The sequence below is a fragment of the Dreissena polymorpha genome, chromosome 2 (genome assembly GCF_020536995.1).
Source record: "Dreissena polymorpha isolate Duluth1 chromosome 2, UMN_Dpol_1.0, whole genome shotgun sequence".
In the NCBI taxonomy this organism is placed as follows: domain Eukaryota; kingdom Metazoa; phylum Mollusca; class Bivalvia; order Myida; family Dreissenidae; genus Dreissena; species Dreissena polymorpha.
In genome coordinates this window covers 107856015-107872398 of record NC_068356.1, presented here as the reverse complement: position 1 = coordinate 107872398, position 16384 = coordinate 107856015, and the positions used below count along the sequence as shown (strand labels likewise).

The 16384-nt window shown below is 36.5% G+C and overlaps 1 protein-coding gene across 1 annotated transcript in view; it reads left to right on the top strand.

Annotated features, from left to right (window-relative positions):
• Positions 1 to 12668, top strand: part of LOC127868409 (ovochymase-1-like) — a 31985-nt gene extending 19317 nt beyond the window's left edge. Inside the window, exons 11-12 of the mRNA XM_052410177.1 lie at positions 11764 to 11848; positions 12357 to 12668. Coding sequence (XP_052266137.1) covers positions 11764 to 11848; positions 12357 to 12433 — 162 coding nt within the window. The 3' untranslated portion in view covers positions 12434 to 12668. The remainder of the gene's footprint in view (positions 1 to 11763; positions 11849 to 12356) is intronic.
• The last annotated feature ends 3716 nt before the right edge of the window (positions 12669 to 16384 follow it).

The following is a 16384-nucleotide window of genomic DNA, read 5'->3' as shown; positions in this document are numbered from 1 at the left end:
ATTGACCTGACACTATGGGTCACATGTCTCATAGATCTGACACATTGAATGGACACTATGGGTCACACGTCTCATAGATCGTACACATTTACATGACACTATGGGTCACATGTCTCATGTATCGGACACATTGACCTGACACTATGGGTCACATTTATCATAGATCGGACACATTGACCTGACACTATGGGTCACATGTCTCATGTATCGGACACATTGACCTGACTCTATGTGTCACATGTCTCATAGATCGGAAACATTGGCCTGACACTTTGGGTCACATGTCTCATACGTCGGACACATTGATTTGACACGATGGGTCGCAAGTCCCATAGATCGGACACATTGACATGACACTATGGGTCGCATGTCCCATAGGTCGGACACATTGACCTGACACTATGGGTCATATGTCTCATCGATCGGACACATTGACCTGACACTATGGGTCACACGTCTCATAGATCGTACACATTGACCTGACACTATGGGTCACATGTCTCATAGATCTGACACATTGAATGGACACTATGGGTCACACGTCTCATAGATCGTACACATTTACATGACACTATGGGTCATATGTCTCATCGATCGGACACATTGACCTGACACTATGGGTCATATGTCTCATGTATCGGACACATTGACCTGACACTATGGGTCACATGTCTCATAGATCTGACACATTGAATGGACACTATGGGTCACACGTCTCATAGATCGTACACATTTACATGACACTATGGGTCACATGTCTCATGTATCGGACACATTGACCTGACACTATGGGTCACATTTATCATAGATCGGACACATTGACCTGACACTATGGGTCACATGTCTCATGTATCGGACACATTGACCTGACTCTATGTGTCACATGTCTCATAGATCGGAAACATTGGCCTGACACTTTGGGTCACATGTCACATAGGTCGGACACATTGACCTGACACTATGGGTCACAAGTCTCGTAGGTCGGACACATTGACCTGACACTATGGGTCACACGTCTCATAGATCGGACACATTGATATGACACTATGGGTCACACGTCCCATAGATCGGATACATTGACATGACACTATGGGTCATATGTCCCATAGGTCGGACACATTGACCTGACACTATGGGTCATATGTCTCATAGATCGGACACATTGACCTGACACTATGGGTCACATGTCTCATAGATCTGACACATTGAATGGTTACTATGGGTCACACGTCTCATAGATCGGACACATTGACATGACACTATGGGTCACATGTCTCATGTATCGGACACATTGACCTGACACTATGGGTCACATTTCTCATAGATCGGATACATTGACATGACACTATGGGTCACATGTCTCATGTATCGGACACATTGACCTGACACTATGTGTCACATGTCTCATAGATCAGAAACATTGGCCTGACACTTTGGGTTACATGTCACATAGGTCGGACACATGGACCTGACACATTGGGTCACATGTCCCATAGGTCGTACACATTGACCTGACACTATGGGTCCCATGTCTCATAGATCGGATACATAGAGATGACACTATGAGTCACATGTCTCATATCTCGGACACATTGACCTGACACAATGGGTCACATGTCTCATAGATCGGATAAATTGACGTGACACTATGGGTCACATGTCTCTTAGATCGGACACATTGACCTGACACTATGGGTCACATGTCTAATAGATCGGACACATTGACATGACACTATGGGTCACATGTCTCATAGATCGGATACATTGACATGACACTATGTGTCACATGTCTCATAGGTCGGACACATTGACCTGACACTATGGGTCACATGTCTCATACATCGGATACATGGACATGACACTATGTGTCACATGTCTCATAGATCGGACACATTGACTTGACACTATGGGTCACATTTCTCATAGATCGGACACATTGTCCTGACACTATAGGTCACATGTCTCATAGATCGGACACATTGACCTGACACAATTGGGTTACATGTCTCATAGATCAGACACATTGATATGACACTATGGGTCACATGCCTCATAGATCGGACACATTGACATGACACTATGGGCCACATGTCTCATAGATCGGATACATTGTCCTGACACTATGGGTCACATGTCTAATTGATCGGACACATTGACATGACACTATGGGTCACATGTCCCATAGATCGGATACATTGACATGACACTATGGGTCACATTTCTCATAGATCGGACACATTGACCTGACACTATGGGTCACATGTCTTATAGATCGGATACATTGACATGACATTTTGGGTCACATGTCTCATAGATCGGACACATTGACCTGACACTATGGGTCACATGTCTCCTAGATCGGTCACATTGACATGACACTATTGGTCACAAGTCTCATGTATCGGACACATTTACCTGATACAATTGGTCACATTTCTCATATATCGGACACATTGACCTGACACTATGGGTCACAAGTCTCATGTATCGGACACATTGACCTGACACTATGGTTCACATGTTTTATAGGTTGGACACATTGACCTGACGCTATGGGTCACATGACTAATAGGTCGGACACATTGACCTGACGCTATGGGTCGCATGTCTCATAGTTCGGACACATTGACCTGACACTATGGGTCACATGTCTCATAGATCGGACATATTGACCTGACACTATGGGTCACATTTCTCATAGATCGGACACATTGACTTGACACTATGGGTCACATTTCTCATAGGTTGGACATATTTGATTTACACTATGGGTTACATGTCTCATAGGTCGGACACATTGACCTTACACTATTGATTACAAATAAATTTTAGGTGTATACAATCAAGTTGGAAAATGCATTATCTAACACATACCAAATTATGGAAGTGAAGTGCCGGTACAATTTATTGAAGACAACCTAACAAGTCCTTCTTGAGTATCTGTTCTCATAAGTCTTATGAATGTGTGTGCTGATAGCAGCTGGAAATAACGAGAGTTTTTATATTTTTTTTCTTAAATCATTATTATTAGAGCAAATTAACATAACATGGTATTCATCTTTAATACGACGTGAGTAACAACAAATTCAGTATATATTTTCCAATATGATTTGTATTTAACATACCCGTTTAATACATTCGTAATGTGTGACTGTACATCTTACAGAAGTAAAATCTTAGGAGAACTCTTAGGTAATTATTGAAGCGATATTTCAATTTCTTTGAACAATATAAAAACTGGACTCCAAAAATCTATAACCAATCTTGTTTTAACCATCTATGACTTGTCTTCAAAATTCAGAGAGAACTGCATTTTTGTAAACGTATGTGAACTAATAGTCATTTAGGAAATATTATACATATGCTACTTAATTTCTTACACTAATAAAGTCTTAACAATTTTCTGTATAAACAACAAATAATAGTACATTATCAACATTTATAAATTTAAACCTGCATTAACATCTTCGATTGTATCTGTGGATATAAAGATGATATCTGCCCAGCTCATCATAAACAACAGCAGCCCACTTATTGCGTCTTTTTTAGTAATTCTTTACACAAATTTAAGTTTATTTATTTCTAGTTCCTTTTATTGACGATGCGAACTGCATCGTCCAAGGTATCATAACCATCAAAAAAAAATTCACAATGGCGACCTATGTAAAAGACCGAGCCAGTCCGATTGAGATAACTCGATTTTTCAGTTACTTCCCTTTTGCATTCGCCACTGCGTAGGAGATTGCTCGTCATTGATAACATTCTCCTAGCAGAGTTGTCGTTCGTGTTTCAACATTCAACAATGGCCCCAATGAGAGTCTCGATTCAAAACTTTCTTACTGCATAAATTGGCTTGTTTCGCTATTTAGAAGCTGTCATTTAGGATATATGAATTATTTATTCACTAAATCTCCGCTTATGACAACAATAGTTGGAATTCGAAGGATATATACTCGATGTGAATGAAGGACTTTCTGGATCGTAACAGCTTGACACGGCAAAACTGGCATACTGGTATTTTTAGTTATCAATATAAGTCACATTGTGCTTTATAAATTGTATTCGAGCATTTTGCGACTTATTGAATGACTATGATACCCGATATCAACATTTCATCGGGGATTTGAAGATCACCAAGCTGTCCTGAAATTCAACATTGATTTCAAACTCTTTACTGGTTCGTACTCTTTCTTAGTGTTAGTACTTTTTATCATTTTAAAGTTAAATGCACTGTGTCACAGTAAAAGAGACATTAAAGCGATTGAATCTAGATCAGCCTGCAGTCGCTTGAAAGCTGTTTGCTTAAAAGCGTTTTTCTGACAATAACAAATAATTTAATTGGATACTGATTTGACTGCACTTTTCCTGTGACCTGGCTCAAATAATAGAATTGTCATTAATCAAATTATTTATTTCGAACATTAATCAATTGTTTTTCTTGTCCCTCGGGATCAATGACTCCAGCACTTTCCTGTTGAGAATTGAATACTGCTAAAAGCGATGCTAGGGGGCGTGAGAGATGTTGCACCTTCAATTATCGCTCGATTGTCGGCTCGGGTACTACGTACATGTACCCCGGGTACTCTTAAGTATACTTACATGTATCCCGGGTACGGTAAATATACTAAAATGTACCCGGGAAATTTAACCCTAAATCAGTCGTTGTCGACTATTTTTTTGTAATTACACATTTATGTCAATTTTCTGTAGAATGGCCTCTCTATTATCGGAACACATACTCAAAAAGCATGTTGATGCAGTGTTTTTTGAAGAGAAGTGTGTTTAAGATAATCGGTTGCGCGTTTTACGACATCGGATTTTGGGCGCGAATACAACTCGGGTACAGTCTAATATGGACCGAGTACAATTACGTTTATTTACCGTACCTGGGGTACATGTAAGTATACTTAGAGTACCCAGGGTACATGTAAGTATACTTAAGAGTACCCGGGGTACATGTAAGTAGTACCAGAGCCGACAATGACCAATCAAGCTCCATTATCCCTCATGAACCGACTCAAAAAACCGAGTCGGCAATATTTGACTTAATTTTTGGTTTGGTTGCTCTCGAGGGATCGAAAATTTCAGAATCTTCCTAAAGGCCCTACGGGGTTGATCCCCAGAAGCGACATTGAAAACTAGCATACTTTTGTTATCTAAAAGGCTGCTAAACCTGATATACAATGATAATGTGAATTTTCTTTCACATGATGTTCATCAGTCATATTATATAAAAACTTACAGCAGTAGTAAACAACTGGACAATAATTAATGAACGCATCTTTCATTTGTCTTTGACACTTTGATTTTGACATGGCCTAGATTTAAATATGTGACTGGACTTTACCAGCACTCTTGTAACAGAGCTAAAGTTTAAATGTACCATTGAAGATCACCTAAATCCAGATTTGCTATTATAGACGTGTGAAAAGTTTTAAGGGTGTGACAATGTAAGCAAAATTGGTAATTACCCAGAGGCCACAACTGATCTATAACTGTATTAAAACAAGAAAAATCAGTGCCTGATTTAGATTTCCTTAGATAGTTCAATAAAAACTAATTTCATAAGCCTGGTAACAGTTTAACGGTAATGCTACCAATGTGTCACACCAGGGTCTTGAATTTGAAATCTAGGACATGCATGGTCATTTCTTCATGAAATCAGGACACAAAATTGTATTTTAAGTCCTTAATTGACCTGGCTACAGATTATTATAAGCTCAATCAGTATATTTATATCATTATTTATGCTTTGTGTATTGTAAACATATACACAATCATGCAGTTACATGATAGCAATAAATAATATCAAAGCTACCCATACTATAAAGGTCATTGACAAAGCCTATGGTCAAAATGTGAACACATTGAGTGTAATCGCCCTCTCGTGCCAGCAAAAACAACACGTTGACAGGTTGTCATTTTTGACAGTTCTACTTTTACTCTCATTTTGTGATATCAAACTATTAACAATTATGTGGCTGAGAAAAATATCGCCATTGCTTTTTATGCCCCGGTAGGGTGGCCTATATCAGTTGAACTGTCAGTCAGTCAGTCAGTCAGTGTGTCAGTCTGTCCGTCCGAAAACTTTAATGGCCATAACTTTTTTAATATTGAACATAGCAACTTGATATTTGGCATACATGTGCATCTCATTGAGCTGCACATTTTCAGTTGTGAAAGGTGAAGGTCATCCTTCAAGGTCAAATATAAAGCGTCTGTCTGTCTGTCCGAAAACTTTAACATTGGCCATAACTTTTTCAATATTGGCGTGCATGCGTATCTCATAGAGCTGCACATATTGATTGGTGAAAGGCCAAGGTCATCCTTCATCGTCAAGGTCAAAGGTCAAATGTTGCAATATTGAAGATAGCAACTTCATATTCGGCATGCATGTGTATGTCATGGAGCTGCACATTTTGAGTGGTGAAAGGTCAAGGTCATCCTTCAAGGTCAAAGGTAAAATATATGGCTGCAAAGATGCGCAGCAGGGGGCATTGTGTTTCACAAACACAGCTCTTGTTTAATATATTTTCTGCACATTCCTTCAAAAAACTTACATCAATACACGATTTTCTTCGTTAATTCAATCATTCCTGACAGACTTGTGTACATATTTCGCTTACATTTTGACGCGCGTAGGTAGGACCGCATTACCGCTTCCGAAATGTGTATTCATACTATTGCCTTCGAGGAACTTATCTGATGTTTGACGGAAAGGGCCGAAAATGTGCGAGTGTGGGTCAAGTTCCCCACAGGTACTACTTTCCCGTTCCCCCAATTTTTTTTCCGTACCTAAAATTTTTCGTACCCAATTTTTTTTCGTACCAAATTTTTTTCAGTCCCAATTTTTTTGTTCCCAAATATTTTTTCGTACCCAAATTTGTTTTCATACCCAATTTTTTTCCGCAAAATTTGTGTACCAAATTTTTTTTCCGTACCAACATACACAATTGTGGTGATGTAGATAAACTTAACTTGATGCTTTTATATCCATCCTCTCAAAAGCATCGTCACACCAGTACTGTCAGTACTTTATCCTTTCCGGTTATTTGCGTCATTTAATTCAATGCTCTTTCAAGGATATCAAGAATACCGTAGCTATGAAAAAAGCGCGTACCGGTATTTATTTGAGTCGCCTATTTATTTGACATATGCATATGCGATTAATTAGACTTTAAATACAATTAAACCGCTCCTGATTTTCTCGTATCCCTTTAATTAAATTTTTTATACGCTGCTGTCGTTCAGGATAGTTTGGGAGTAAAAAACAAATTAATTATCACCGTTCAATTCCATTCGGCAATCGGCAGAGATGTGTAATATTATCGCCATATAACTAATTATTTAATTATCACTCTTTAATTCAGTTCGGTAAATATTCGGTAGAAAGATAAACAGTGGTCAGCTTAGAAATATTTATTGACGGGTATTGTCAAGTTTTTGTTTCATTTGCTTATCTCTTTATACGACTTTCCGACCGGTCGCTATTTTGGAGACAGACGGTGATATTAAATGTGTATTCAAATTATACGACATCTGCGCATGAATGACCCAATATTATCCGATAGCTCCACCCGTTCTCACGTTTCATTCGACAACGTAATGTCATGTGTAAGCGAGCTCAATGCTGATAGGCCAGCTACCATGTGCACTTCATTAACAACAAGGCCAAGCAATGTCTAATCGGTTACAGACCGGGTTTCGTTAACTGTTCGAATTGCGAACACTTTCATTGAAACAAAGAGACAAATATAGAAAACCAGTCCGGATTAAAATGGTGGATGTTTTCAACGAAATTTTTCTAGATTTTTGCAATTTAGATTTTTCTTGAGCCAAATTCTCAATAGTTTCGCAAATGACTCAAATGGCGAACGACAGCGCGAGCATTGCGCACGTGTTATTATCGGAATAAATGCTCACTATTACAGAGCTCGCGCTGTCGTTCGCCATTTGCGAAAGTATAGCGAATTTGACTCAAGAAAAATAAAATTTGCGAATATTCTTAAATCTCGTTAAATTTCATTGAAAACATCCGCCTTCCTTCAAAAAATTTACATCAATACATGATTTTCTTCGTTAACTCAATCATTCCTGACAGACTTGTGTACATATTTCGCTTACATTTTGACGCGCGTAGGTAGGACCGGCATTGGACCGCATTACCGCTTCCGAAATGTGTATTCATACTATTGCCTTCGAGGAACTTATCTGATGTTTGACGGAAAGGGCCGAAAATGTGCGAGTGTGGGTCAAGTTCCCCACAGGTACTACTTTCCCGTTCCCCCAATTTTTTTTCCTTACCAAAAATATTTCGTACCCAATTTTTTTCGTACCCAATTTTTTTTTCATCCCCAATTTTTTGTTCGTACCCAAATTTTTTTCGGTCCCAATTTTTTTGTTCCCAAATATTTTTTCGTTCCCAAATTTGTTTTCATACCCAAATTTTTTTCGCAAAATTTTTGTACCAAATTTTTTTTCGTACCAACATACACAATTGTGGTGATTGTGGTGATGTAGATAAACTTAACTTGATGCTTTTATATCCATCCTCTCAAAAGCATCGTCACACCAGTACTGTCAGTACTTTGATATTTTATAAATCACCGAGGTGATAATTCACGAAATAGTTGGCCAAAGGTAAAAGTTGTTGCATTTAATTGCATTTAAAGAACATGTAAGGGTTTAAAGGCCCTACCATTAAGATGTTCAGTGCTTTTACAAACTTTCCCTGTGTAATTCAAAACATACCGGGGTAATCTAGAAAATACAAAATATGAAAAGCTTCAATTGGTTTCAAATTATAGGTCCGTTTTTCATTTGCTTATAAGCCCCCAGGTCTTCGGAAAACCATATTTTTAGTGTGTAATATTTACACTACAACTAATGCACAACAATATGGAAGCAAAATATATAAGTGCCTCTGAGTTTCTTCTGAAGTTTTATTTAAAATATCTGTATCATCAGAAAATACGAACAAAATCAAAATTGAATCATCAATACAACGATGTCCCATTGCAAATAAATCTCAAAATCTTCAACAAATAAAGAAAAAAATGACATCACCATCACCATCCCTTGTCGTTAAACGACAACACAATTGAAATATTCAGATCACAAGATCCGTTACCCTTTGGTACATGGGTTTAATATTTGCCGAATTATGCTAATTTATGACAGTCGTAAAGAAAACACATTGCCCAAATTTAATGATTCGTGGGATTAACAAAAATAACACGTTAATTGTTTAAATTGATTGATTAAATTGATACAATTGGACATGATATTTATGTATTTAATTCGCTTGAATGTTTTGTTGGAAGAGGCGATTTAAGCAACTTTATTGGTAATATTTGCGATCGTTATATTGACAGTCACAAACCATGTATAACCATACGAAAGAAAATTATTTATGTGCCGCTGAGTTTCTTCAGAAGTCTTCTGCAATTATTAGATCGGATGATAATCGTTGTTTTGTTTCAATGATTAGTGTTTTAAAAGCGAAGATGTTGTTAATAATGAGTGTACGAAAATATGGTACTCTTAAAGTCTCGTATAGCACACAATCGTAAGGAAAACATACTAGATATAGTAATAAAAGAACGTGAACGTCTGAAAAGATGTAAGCCCAAAGCCTTTAAAATATACATCAAAACACGATAACCGTTTGTTGGTATTTCTTTGATACAGTTGAAGAATACTTTTCCAATTAAAGAAAAAATAGCAGAATATATCCGTAGTCATCGTGATGTTTAATAAATAATTTATATAATGTAATACTGCACTTTACCAGTCTTTTACTTTAATAGAAATCCACAGTGTAGTTAAATCGCTCAAGCGTCAGAAAGCTTCATGTAATAACATGGTTTAAAACGAGTATTGCATATCATGTATTTATATTCTAAATAGTCATTTGATATTTGATATTTTTAAATTTACATTTAGGATATGGAAACTTGATAATACCATTACATAAATAGGCGAAAAAAGCGAGGTTTGTAATTATCGTGGTATTATTAATTATCGCTTGCATTCCTGCACGCCTGCTTGTAATTCAGGCAGGGATTTCGTCTTCGATATCATTGTGTGAGGTCGCTGACCAAGGTTGTTCTTAAGTTACAAAACCAAAGACCTACAATCCTGTAAAATATGTGTTGCTTAATTAGTGTTTAAGGCCGTTAACATTTAATGTGAAGTTTATGATACAAGTCTTTCAACATACCGGTTAAATATAATGATGAACAAAGAATAATGTAATGGCTCTTCTTGTTTCATTTAATGTGAAGTGCAAAAACATTAAATAACACTCATATTATTTCAAGAGCCAAATACGTTTTCAGAGGGTTATTTTCTACGTATCTCTAACTACCGTTATAATTGTGTTTAAATTAATGTGAATATGCATAGTATTGGCATACTATCTTTTATCACATGCCATACCCTGTTTTCCATGTAATATAACTATTACATATTTTTTATTACACATGTGTAATACAACATTTTTAAGCGTTTTCATTGGCTTAGTTTACGTTTATTGACCAAGCGCATTTTGTTATTTTGCTGAAATGACGTTGCAACGTCAAATGACGTCACGAAAAGTAAACAACATTCGGGATTTATCATTATGTTTGCCTAAATATTTATTTAATTTGCTAATTTAAAAGCATGTGATGAAAAAGATCTGACACTCGTCATATCATACCATATTTTAAAATATGGTATGATATGACAACTCGTGCCTGGTCCTATATTTATGAAGGGGTGAAGATAAATAAACAAGTTACCCATATTGTTACCAATTTACAAGTTACAAATAACAAATTTACAATTTCCAAGTTACCAATTTGGACTCCAAGGGCATGATTTGAACAAACTTAGTACAGGACCACCATACGATGTCTCACACCAAATATTAAACCCCTGATCTTAGCGGTACCAGAAAATAAAAGTGTAAATGTTATTTGCTGTACACATCTTTAGAAAATAATCCCTGGATCGTGGCCGGTTTTGATATAAGGGACATGATTTGAACACATTTAGCAGAGGAATACTAACACGCGTTACATACCAAAGAACACACCTTTGGGCCCTTGGGTTTCATAAAAGTTTTACTATATACATATCGGAAAACAAGAAGCCTTTAGAGCGGGGACAATTTTGACCCCAGAGGCATGATTTGAAACTTTATTGTAGTCGGCCACCTTACGATGTTAAACACCAAGTAGCAAACACCTGACCCCAGTGGTTTAAAAGAAGACTAGTCACAAGTAATTTACAATTTAAGTCTAAATAATCGTGTGACCCTTGGGCGGGGTAGTGGCATGATTTAAACAAACTTGGAAGAGGACCATTATACATGATACGTGCCAAATACCAAACCTCTCGGTCTCTTAGTTTCCATAAAGAAGCTTTTTTAAACGATTTTCCTGTATTCATATGTTAACAAATAATCGCACAAATGCAAGCACGTACTGACGGACAACGGACAACACGGTATCCCAATGACTGCTAAAAATAGTGAAAAAGAAAAAATTCCGCCTTCTCCCATTAATTTGAGAAAATTGTCTGAGAAACACAGCATTATTTGTTTAGCCTTGTATGCATATGTCCGCAAATGTGGATTACGAATTCGCACTCATTTACATTCGAAAATATACGAGGTCAAACATTCTACTTGAGTGTTATACTCTAATATTCTTAGCCTTGCCTGATTTATTACAAAAAGATCAGGCAGAAACCTGTCATTCTCTATATATCTTGTAGGGGGACAGCGGAGGACCCTTTGTAATCCAAGATGGCGACCGGTGGCGAATTGCAGGGATTACCTCGTTTGGCTCACTGTGTGCAGGCATGTATTGGACAGAGGTTTTCAGCCTTTGTGTATGTTTGACCCACGAAACGAAAGTTTATCAAAAAGCCTAGGCTTTCGGTGTTATCGACTGAAAACTAATTTAAAGTAAACTTGTACATATAAGCTATAGATAGATTACAGCTCATCACACTTCGACATTGTCATCACACTGCATATATAGTTACCTTGTACCAAGAAACACATCTTACGCCCTACCCCCAACCCACTTCCTTTTGATTTCGTATGGATATGGTGGGGTCAATGTCGAATGGTTTGAGAGCTAGGCTTTTACTCCAAGGGTCAGTAGTTCGAGTCCAGTTTAGCATTACTGTTTTTTCTTTCTGTAATGTTATTCTTGTTTTTTTTTAACTGGAGCTATCGACTTAAAATGTTTTACATTTATCAATTTAAAGCATTTGATGACCTATTTTAATGCATGCTAAAATCTGTGAAAAGGTCCCTTTAAAACTACCAGCTTGATATATATGTCGCCTGCTGTTTTCAGCGGCGAAGTCCCCAGGAGTGTACACAAACGTGTACGATTATCTCGCCTGGATACGTCAGAAGGTCGCCATGGACTGACGATTAACACGCAGTTGCAACCATGGGTGCCACGTGATGCTATGCACCTTAACATAGCAATGTATAATAACCAAAGCGATGTGATATGTTTAAGCATGCGAACGTTATTTTTTCTCTTACGACTTCTGCACGCAAATATGTAAAATCATCACGACATTTCGTCAAATTTAGAGCGTTTGTATTTGTGCATGATAACGTGATAAAATTGTAGTTCCATAAAATGAAAACACTTTCATACTTTTTCATATATTACCTACTACACAATGTTTATAATACTTATAATGTTAAAAGGAGAACAATACGTTCAAACGTATTCCATGAAATATTTTTGTTGAAAAGGTTTAAAAAAGCATAAGACGGCTTTAACAGTGTCAATCATATTTGTCTAAATGAAATTAGGAATTAAGATGATTTATTTTACTACATTTCTTCATACCATTCTGCTCGTCTAAACTAATATTATTTCTGTATGTCCAGTTCACAATACTGCCATAAGATATTGGCAGTTTCTTTAAACATAATTCATGCAACTGTTATTCTCCTATATGATAATGGTTGACGTGTTTCTTTATCCTCTAAGTTTGGAATAAGATAGTATAACACAAACGTCCTCAGGCCCAAGGGTTTTCTAATATATAAACGCATGTTTATGTAACCAATCAGACTGAACTAACATTTGTATCAACATGTCAATACATTAACAATTAAAATGTTACATTTAAATAATTAATGCGTGATAATTGCTCAACGGGTTCAAAGCGCATTCGGGAAATTGGTTAAGGAGTATTTCTTGAACATTTATCACCTGATAAAAATTATGATATTGACAACTGTAACTTATCTGAATGCATAATAAAAGATACGAATGTTAAAAAAACACGCTTACTGAACATATATGCCGAAACACGTGTCTTGCCATTAAATATATAGAAGGTTGTAGTTTTGCCAAATATAAAATGCGGAATTAAATCGTAAAACCATTTTACATTCGCATGGGAAGCGTTTGAAGCCTGAAAAGTTCAGTTATTATTGTTATAAATTATTGTTAATAAATCGAATGTTTATTCTAGTAAAATAGACATTATATGTATGTTGCATTTTTGACGATGCTGCTTAAGCAGCTCGTCTAAGTTATCATACCATGAAAAAATTATTCACAATGGCGAGCTATGTAAAAGACCGAGTCAGTCCGATTGAGATAACTCGATTTTTCTAATCGGCATATCTCGCTGATTAGCATTGATAACATTCTCCAGCAGAGTTGTCGTTCGTGCCTCAACATACAGCAATGACCGCGCCCATGAGAAAATGTTCACACTCGTGTCAAAACTTTCTTACAGCATACATCGGCTTGTTTGGCTATTAGAAACTGTCATTTAGGATATATGAGATATTTACAAGATAAGTATTGATGCAAAACATCAAAGGGCGTCGGGAATTACAGTGTAAATGGCATTCAATGAAGTTACATGGAACGATTTTTTTCTACTATAAAATATTAATATATAGGCCGATTATTTTAAACAAAATAGAAAAATATACTGGTATAACCATTATCTATGATTTTGTGTTATAACCCCCAAATAGCCATTATCTATGATGTTGTGTTATAACCCTCAAATAACCATTATCTATGATTTTGTGTTGTAACCCTCAAATATATCATAGTTCATTTTATTTACATTGGTTTCCTTTTTTTACTGGCATCCGTGTGCAGTTGTTTTCATTAATGGAACAGAATTGTGTAGGTTTTAAAAAAACTGCTTCATCTTGTAAGCGTAATTTCATATTTTTCTCAACTTCAAGGGGACATGATTCTGAACTTTTCTTACGTCGCTCATTTACGATAGGGGTTGAGTACTCATTGATATGAAAACACTGTAAAAGTTTTAATGTGTTTGCGAATCCCCCCCCCCCCCTCTCACACATATATTTCATGGGCACAATAAAAACAAAAAATGGTTACAATAAAACAGCATTTTTATTTAAACTAAAAGGTCTACATCAAACCAAAAAGTTAACATAGAACACAAATAAAATAATTTGATTCTACTGGGGCTTAAACCTTGGGCCTCTCACATGTGAAGCGAGCGTGTAACCACTACACTACGGAACCGCTTGAAAAATCACCTTCTAACTAAGATATTAATAAGCTATTAATAGTCGGTTTAAATGTAAACCCGGAAGTTTAAACGCTGGATAGTGAGCGGGGTTAAAGGTCCATACCAAAGGGTCCATACCACTGGCAAGATACGGGTCAGGCCTGCGGCCTTCAATATGTGGTTCTTAAAAAAAAACCTGTAGGAGGACGTGATAGTAATGAGACTGGGGTGCTGTGATGGTGCTCCTCGTTGATAAGCGGCTGCTTCCTTTATCAAGACTCATTATTACAATTAATGATACGTGTCGCGCTTCGCGCTCTATAGCGCCTTTATTAGTAACTAGGTGGTTGCTAGGATAGTGGAACAAAGAAGATTTTATTTTAATACAAAACCAGAAAGTTTCACCGGTTCGCGTATTTGCCCAGTCCCTGTGATCTTTTATTATTGTCCAGTCCCTGTGATCAGTTATTAATTAAAAGAATTAGCTTTGCATTATTGGCAATACATGTTGTAGTAAATGTAATAGGCACAAATGCAGTACTTATTTACACTAATTTACACAAAAAATCACCACTATGCAAGATATTCTGACAAAAAAATATATACATTGATCCGTAAAATAACTTCTCCTCCCATAAGCGAAAAAAAAAGTATTACATACTAGTCGCCGCACTTCAGTGCGACGCCAATTAACTAAATCTCCGCTAATGTCAACAATGGATTGAATTCGAAGGATATATTCGATGTGAATGCAGGACTTCCTGGATCTTGACAGCTTGACATGGCAAAACTGGTATTTTCAGTTATCAATTTAAGTCACATTTTGCTTTGTAAATTGTATTCGAGCATTTTGCGACTTATTGAATGACTATGATACCCGATATCAACATATCACATGGGATTTGCAGATCACCAAGCTGTCCTGAAAACATTGATTACAAAGTCTTTACTCAAATTACTGGTTTTTATTATTTCTTCTTTCTATTTTAGTAGTTGATATCATTTTAAAGTCAAATGAACTGTGTCACAGTAAAAGAGACATTTATATGTTGCTTGATACAATCATGTACATCTTTATCAAATGAGATCATTCTGTAACTTCAGTGATGAATTTCAGTGATTAAATTAAATCCAAAGTGTAAGTCACTCCCATCTCTCTCCCGCAGCGCGCATACCTAAAGGTTCTGCTGTGTACCAATCCAGATCCAGATCCAAAAATATTATACATAATTATGTATCATGTTGTTTATAGGGGATGATTTTCCATCTGTTGTATCATTGTATTGTTTTACTTTTTTAATCAGTGTGTTTAAAGATATATAAACATAGCTCCAGCGTCAGAGCATCAGGCAATGAATATTTCACCCCCTGATCTATTTTGTCTAATGGATATTTTAATTAGCTAGTTCCTACATTCAATACAGTCAAATATATGTTAAGTAGTATTTTTTAGTGTTAAAAAGATATAGAACAAGTGTTCATGCTAGATGAATTAAGAGCCTTAGTTAAGCGGTATTTAAACATTTTTAAATGATAAAATTTTCTGAAATGTACACATTTTCTCTTGAGCACTGGCCAGATATAAAATGTATACCATTTAACCACTTTTATATGAAGCCCTGCATGACCAGATCTCAAATGTTTATCCCTTTTCTCTGGCACCCTGGTCATCTCCTGTTGATCACCTAACAAACACCTATCAAAATGGCAAATTATATGCAGAACAGTTCATTTTATTGAACGGCTGAATGAAAAACTTCAGAAAAAAAAATGACATCCTTTTCACATGAAATTTAACTTTCACAGTCATGGAAAAAGAGCCTGCATTACGGAATCCGGATAGGGCCAA